This window comes from Mauremys mutica, chromosome 13 (genome assembly GCF_020497125.1).
Source record: "Mauremys mutica isolate MM-2020 ecotype Southern chromosome 13, ASM2049712v1, whole genome shotgun sequence".
NCBI lineage: Eukaryota > Metazoa > Chordata > Testudines > Geoemydidae > Mauremys > Mauremys mutica.
The window spans coordinates 59,987,283-59,993,664 of NC_059084.1; the positions used below are offsets into that span (position 1 = coordinate 59,987,283).

The 6,382-nt window shown below is 55.4% G+C and overlaps 1 protein-coding gene across 1 annotated transcript; it reads left to right on the forward strand.

Moving 5' to 3' along the window:
* Nucleotides 1-2,055: 2,055 nt before the first annotated feature.
* Nucleotides 2,056-5,777, forward strand: LOC123347903 (cathepsin G-like). Its single transcript, XM_044985087.1, has 5 exons — nt 2,056-2,134; nt 2,588-2,735; nt 4,698-4,833; nt 5,011-5,283; nt 5,634-5,777. The coding sequence occupies exons 1-5, from the start codon at nt 2,056-2,058 to the stop codon at nt 5,775-5,777; spliced, it is 780 nt and encodes a 259-aa protein (XP_044841022.1).
* Nucleotides 5,778-6,382: the final 605 nt, after the last annotated feature.

Consider the following 6,382-nt stretch of genomic DNA (forward strand, 5'->3'; position numbering starts at 1 on the left):
GGCAAAAAACGCTTTTGAGTACACTAGCTTTCTTCCACATCCTCCGTTCACTAGGTTCCCTCCCTCATTCAGCAAGGGGCCCCACACTTTCCTTGACTTTCTTACCTGTTGCTAAACATACCTAAAGAAACCTTTTCTTGTTACTCCTAACATCTCCGGCTAGCTGCAACTACCAAGTGTGATTTGCCTTCCTAATTTCACACCTGCATGCCTGAGCAAATACTTTTAATACTTCCCTCCCCGTTTATTTGTCCAATCTTTCCACTTCTTGTAAGCCCTGTTTTTTTGTGTTTAAAAGACGAGCAAGGATTTCACTACTGTTAAGCCAAACTGGTCGCCTGCCATAATTTACTATTTTTCTTCCTACTACATCGTGATGGTTTGTTCCTAGGCAAACCTCAATAAGGTTTCTTTAAAATTGTCCTGGTTGATGGAGCCATTAAGATTCCACAACCACCATTAAAGGGCCCACACTTTGCATAATTACAATAGGCCTTCAGAGTTATATTTCATATTTCTAGTTTCAGCTACAAGAAGTGATACATTTATACAAATAGGATGACCGATACCTCAGTAGATTATAAGCGTTGTAATGATACCCTTACACGGAGATCTTTTGCCATGAAGGAATAGTCCAGTTCCATTATATTCATACTCATTACCATATTTTTAAAAACGGACATAGACTGCACAATGTCACACACGTTACCACCCACCACCCAGACCATTCACTGTCACATCAGCCCCCCAGCACAGAGCCACGGGCAGGGAACTGAGCGAGGATGGGGGGCCAGAATGAGTATGAAACCCAGATGTGCCCATCCTGTGAGCCCAGCATCCCCAGAGCAGTCCTGGATCTTCGCTTAGACAACACATCCTCCTCATTAGGGTCTTCTGCATCCAGTGGTACATCATCCATCCAGGATGCAGGGACCCCAGGTGTCAGCATCCATCCCAGCTGTGCAGGATCCCTTGGCTGTCCACATGCCCTGTCCCTTCCCCCCCAGCCTGTGTGGTTGGCTGTGTTGGAAACTGAGACGCCTGAGCCCTGCAGTTTAGATGAGATGAGTGTGTGTGACCCTGAGGTTTTCCTGACCCCTTGATCACCACTCCAAAGCTGAGTCTATAAAGCCTTGAGGCCTGAGGCAGATTTACGGTCCCTGCACTGATGGTTCGAAACATGTGGGGTCCAGATCTTGGCTCCTGTCTTCCCCCATGGCTTTTCTCCTGCCTCACCTGGGCTTGGGCTGTGAGTAAGCGGTTGGGATTGCGTGCCAGCCCCAGGGAATTTGATGTGAATGAAGCGATCTCAGGAGATTGGTTTCAGTGTGGTAATCTAGGGGCCTGTGACAGACCTATACCCCTATGTTCATCCCCTTGTACAAGACTATGATACACTTTTACAGCAAGCAATGCCTTGTGAGGTATCATCTGAAAATCATAATTTTCTGATCATTATTTTCCTGGTACAAAATAGTTTGTGGCAGGTACCCACAGTTTAGGGATTCTACCTTTATGATGTTACTTAAGCACATGTTCCAAATCAGGAGTGCAGTCACAAACCAGGTTTTTTCTAGAGATCCCCCAAAATCTCACTACCGACACCTCAGTCCAAGTGTCAATGTAATCAAATGGACCATCACCTACCCTAAGCTGGCCAATTCTTAGGCCATGTCCCACCCCATAACGCCTGGGTGAAAAACTTTACGATCTTGATGTATCCCCCAAACAGATTCAGGCACCCCCCGATAATGGTGCCCCTGCCCAGAGACTTTCTGTCTCCTGATCCCCACCGCATAGCTGGAGATAATTCTCGAAGAATAGAAAGAACAAGAAAAGGGGATTCGAATGCCCCACCAATGATCTCTCCCTTTCTCTTTAAAACCCACTGGAATTCACAACACCGAAGTACAAAGGAAGCAGCATTAGACTAGGAGAGGGATCCTGACTGAAGGAAATTCAGCCAATAAGTTTGCAGAAACATGTGCTGAGAGAAACCTCACAAGGCATTCTCTGTACAAAATGTATCACCGTCACTGTAAAGGGGTGAACACAATGGTGCAGACTGTCACAGGGGACCAGGGTGTGTTGTCTCACATGTCACCGATACTGATCAGTGTTAGCCACAGCCCAGGTAAGGAAGAGCTGGTGAAGGGCAAAAATAGTCCCTTGGAACAGTGACAGGAGCACCAAGCTGTCCTCAAGGGGAAAGAGCAGATGTCCCATTCCCACCCCCTGAGCCGCTAGTGCCCTTCTAGGGGCTGCCTGGCCTAATCTGGGGCGACGTTTGCCCCCCAGAGCTGTTAGCTCAAGGCAGTGCAATTACTGACCCATTCCAGGTGTGTTTGGCACCAATTCTTCACCGAGCAAGATCAGAGCTTTAGATTTACCCTCTGGCCCCATAGGGTGTCCAGTCTGCAGGAGAGCGGAGCAGGGGGCAGGGTTGCAGGCCCAGGGATCCCCCAGGAGATCATCACAGGGGGTGGGTTTTGGCTCTGGGGACTCCCCTTCAGAATTGGGAGCTCGGTCCCAGCCACACCCAGTGAAATGATGGGGCTTCTTTATATGAACCTGGTCTCTTCCCCAGGTGAGATCATCGGGGGTCGGGAAGCCAAGCCCCATTCCAGGCCCTACATGGCCTATTTGGATATACGACGTGGAGACAAAAGGTCTTACTGTGGAGGGTTCCTGGTGTCGGAGAACTTTGTGCTGACGGCCGCTCACTGCAATGGAGAGTAAGCGCCTCTGTGCTGGGGATGTCGGGGCAGGTCAGGCGTTAGCAGGTGATGGGGGAGCCGGGAGCTCTGGCACTTTCGTTAGTTGCAGGGAAGGAGCAATTAAATATGACAGCCTGGGAGAGCAGAGCCCAGGGGCATTAACATGTCTCTAGGGCAGAGAGGGCTAACTTTTGGCCTGAGGGCCTCATCAGGTTTCTGAAATTATATGGAGAGCTGATTAGGGGAGGCTGTGCCTCCCCAAACAACCAGGCATGGCCCGGCCCTGCCCTCTATCTGTCCCCCTTGCTTCTCGCCCCCCCTGATGGCCCCCCTGGGACTCCTGCCCCATCCAAACCCCCATTCCCTGCCCCATCCACCCCCCTACTCTCTGACCCCTAACTGCCCCCCGCTGCCCCATGCAACCGCCTCTCTCCTTCCTGACTGCCCCTGGGGACCCCTGCCCCATCCAACCACCCCTTCTGCCTCACCGCTTCCAGACCCTGCACCCCTATTACCCCATCCAACCCCCCTCTCCTTGCTGACTGCCCCCCGGGGACCCCTGTCCCATCTATCCCCTCTGCTCCCTGTCCCCTGACCAACCCCAGAACCCCAGTCCCTGACTGCCCACTGCTGCCCCATCCAACACCCCCCTCCTTCCTGGCTGCCACCCCGGGACCCCTGCCCTCATTCAACCCTGCTGTTCCCTGCCCTCTGACTGCCCCGGCCTCATCCACACCCCTGCCCCATCCACCCCCACCCCCACTTCCTGTCCCCTGACCACCCCCGGAACACCCACCCCTGGCTGCCCCCCGCCGCCCCATCCAACCCCTCCTCTCCTTCCTGGCTGCCCCCCTGGGGACTCCTGCCCCATCCCTTCCCCCTGCTCCCTGTCCCCTGACCGCCCCCTGAACTCTCAACCCTGACTGCCCCCTGCCACCCCATCCAACCCCCACCCCTTCCTGACTGTCACCCCGGGACCCCTGCTCCCATTCAACCCCCCTGTTCCCCGCCATCTTACCGCCCCAACCCCTATGCACACCCCTGCCCCCTGACCACACCCCTCGGAACTACCCTGCCCTCTATCCAACCCCCCTGGTCCCTGCCCCCTTACGACATTGCCTGGAGCACCAGTGGCTCTAGCCCCGCCACGGCGCAGCACAGAGCTCCGGGGCAGGCAGCCGTTGCCACCCGGCTGGAGCCAGCCCCACCACTGCGCAGCACAGAGCACTGGGGTCAGGCCAGGCTCTGCAGCTGCCCTGCTGCCGAAAGCTCGCAGCCCCACCACCCAGAGCATTGCGCCAGTGGAGGAACAGCGGGGGAGGGGTTGGGGGCTAGCCTCCCTGGCTAGGAGCTCAGGGGCAGGGCAGGAGGGGCCCATGGGTCCTGTGGGCCATAGTTTGCCCACCTCTGCTCTAGGGGCCTTTACAAACCATCGTCCAGATCCAGCGCTGGGTAAAATCAGTGGAGCTACAGTCAGTGACATGAACTGGTGTCTGGCCCGTTGCTCAGATCGAGGCAGGGAGAGACTTACAGCCCCAGGATGGGTCTGCAGGACTCTGATCTGGGGGCAGGCTGGGCATGGACCCCTGTCTGGATCTAGCCAGGGCGGGGTCACTGTGGTGAGGGTAGCTGAGAACCAGGGACCAGGAGGACAGCGGGGAGTGTAGGTGCTCAGGGAACAGCACAAGGGTTGGGGGAGACACCAGCTGGGACCCCAGCATCACTAGGAAGAGGCTTTGTGCTGCAATCTGAGTTGTGGGCAAGGTCCCTATGCCCACCTGAGGCAGCCAGTCCCCAACCCTGCATGCAGTGGTGTCAGTTTTTCACCTCAGCAGCAGAGTCCGAGATCTCAGCCTGAGAACCCAGGTTGCCATTTGCCCACAAGATCAGAATTTATGAGTCAGACCCACAGGTGCCCGTCCCCCACCTCATGTACGCTACTGCTCCTAATGCCCCATGTATTGCTCTTGGCTTTTACAGCAACATCACTGTATACCTGGGAGCCCATAACATTCAACAACAGGAACAGAGTCAACAGAAAATCTCCGTGCGCTGCCAAATCCCCCATCCGCAATACGAGAGAGAGACCCTTAACAATGACATCATGCTGCTGCAGGTATCATCCACTTCCCATCACCCCGCCCCCAGTGACCTCACACTGCTGCAGAAACTACCCCCATCCGATCACCCCCACCCTCCCTGACCCCATGTTATGGGTTTTGCTGAGGATGGGGATGTCTCCTTGTTCTTGAGCACAACTCTGACATTGATCTTCATTGTTCTTGTGTCTCAGCTGGCAGAGAGAGCGAAGCTGAAGAGAGAGGTGGGTACCATCGCCCTGCCCCGCGCCAATGAGATTGTAACGCCAGGGACTTGGTGCAGCGTCGCTGGCTGGGGCAGAACTAGCACAGAGAGTGAATCGACCTCAGCCACGCTCCGGGAGGTGTATGTGATGGTGATGCCGGATGCCAAGTGTCCGAAGGATCCTTATGGGCCATATAATAACTATAACCCCTCCACCATGATGTGTGTGGGGGACCCAGCACAGTGCAAAGACTCTTCAAAGGTAAATCTGCTCCTGGCTTCGAGCTCCCTTGATAATTGGCTATTATTAATGAGGCTGTTGATCTTGCAGTCAAGCCCACGAGTGGTGATCAGGGATCAGGCCCCACGGCACTAGGTGCTGTATTAATGAATGGGAAACTAACTGGTCTCTCGGCAGGAGGCAGAGACCAGGTGGACAGGAGAGTGGGTGGGGCGCTGAGAGCAGCTGGGCCATGGGGGGGCCAAGCAGAAACCGGGGGGACATCGAGGGTGACACTGAGTCCAGCTTCACTGGGGGTGTCACTGAGCTGTGCATCAGCAGGAAATGATTCACTGAGCTGTTCTCCATCTGTGGCTTGTTTCATTTCACAGGGCGACTCTGGAGGCCCCCTGGTGTGTGGGGAAACAGCCCAGGGCATCGTCTCCTGGGGGCCTTGCAGAACTCCTGGAGTGTACACAAGAGTCTCCACCTTCATCCCCTGGATACGGGCGACGATGAGGAAGTTGCAGCCCTGAGCCAAGCCAAGAATCGCTGCACAGGCTGGAGAAGCGCCGCTTCTGTCCTTTGGCTTGGCCCAGATGTAGGGCCTGCTTTGCAGAGGGGCTGATCCCCCACCAGGCTGAGCCCCAGCCCCCACTAACTGCCCCAGCCATCGCGCCACTCAGGCAGTGCCCACCCCATGAGCATCAAGGCAGGGAGCCCAGGGGATTTAGGAGCCAGGCTCAAGGCCAGCTCCTCTCGGCTCCCTGGAAAATCCCAACCCAGACCCTTAGGCTGCCTCTTCGCTAGGGAAACAGCTGGTTTATTTCCCCCGGGGTGATGGACATGGATCAAATCCTGGGGAAGACTCAGCAGTTTGTATCTCTCCCCTCGTGTCAGCTGGTCGAGTGACTGTTTATGGGAGATCCTCGTCGTTATCTGTCCTTCTAAACTGGTAGTGGGTACCTGTCCTGCTAAGTTGTGTTAAAACTGCAGCCTGCCCTGTCCTCACTGGGCCTTTCCCATGGGTTAGTTCCCTCGGGGTGGCCACTGCCCGTTCCAAACACACCTGTCCCCATGGTTGGCAAGGCCAGCCAGACGGGAACTCAGCGAAGCCTACTGATCGCCTCCTTCCCACCTC

What these genes read in the sequence shown, in the direction of transcription:
- LOC123347903 (XM_044985087.1), top strand. Translation starts at nt 2,056, where the DNA reads ATGGTGCAGACTGTCACAGGGGACCAGGGTGTGTTGTCTCACATGTCA. An exon ending in ATGACATCATGCTGCTGCAG is followed by an intron (nt 4,834 to 5,010) that starts GTATCATCCACT and finishes CTTGTGTCTCAG; the next exon opens with CTGGCAGAGAGAGCGAAGCT. An exon ending in AGTGCAAAGACTCTTCAAAG is followed by an intron (nt 5,284 to 5,633) that starts GTAAATCTGCTC and finishes TTCATTTCACAG; the next exon opens with GGCGACTCTGGAGGCCCCCT.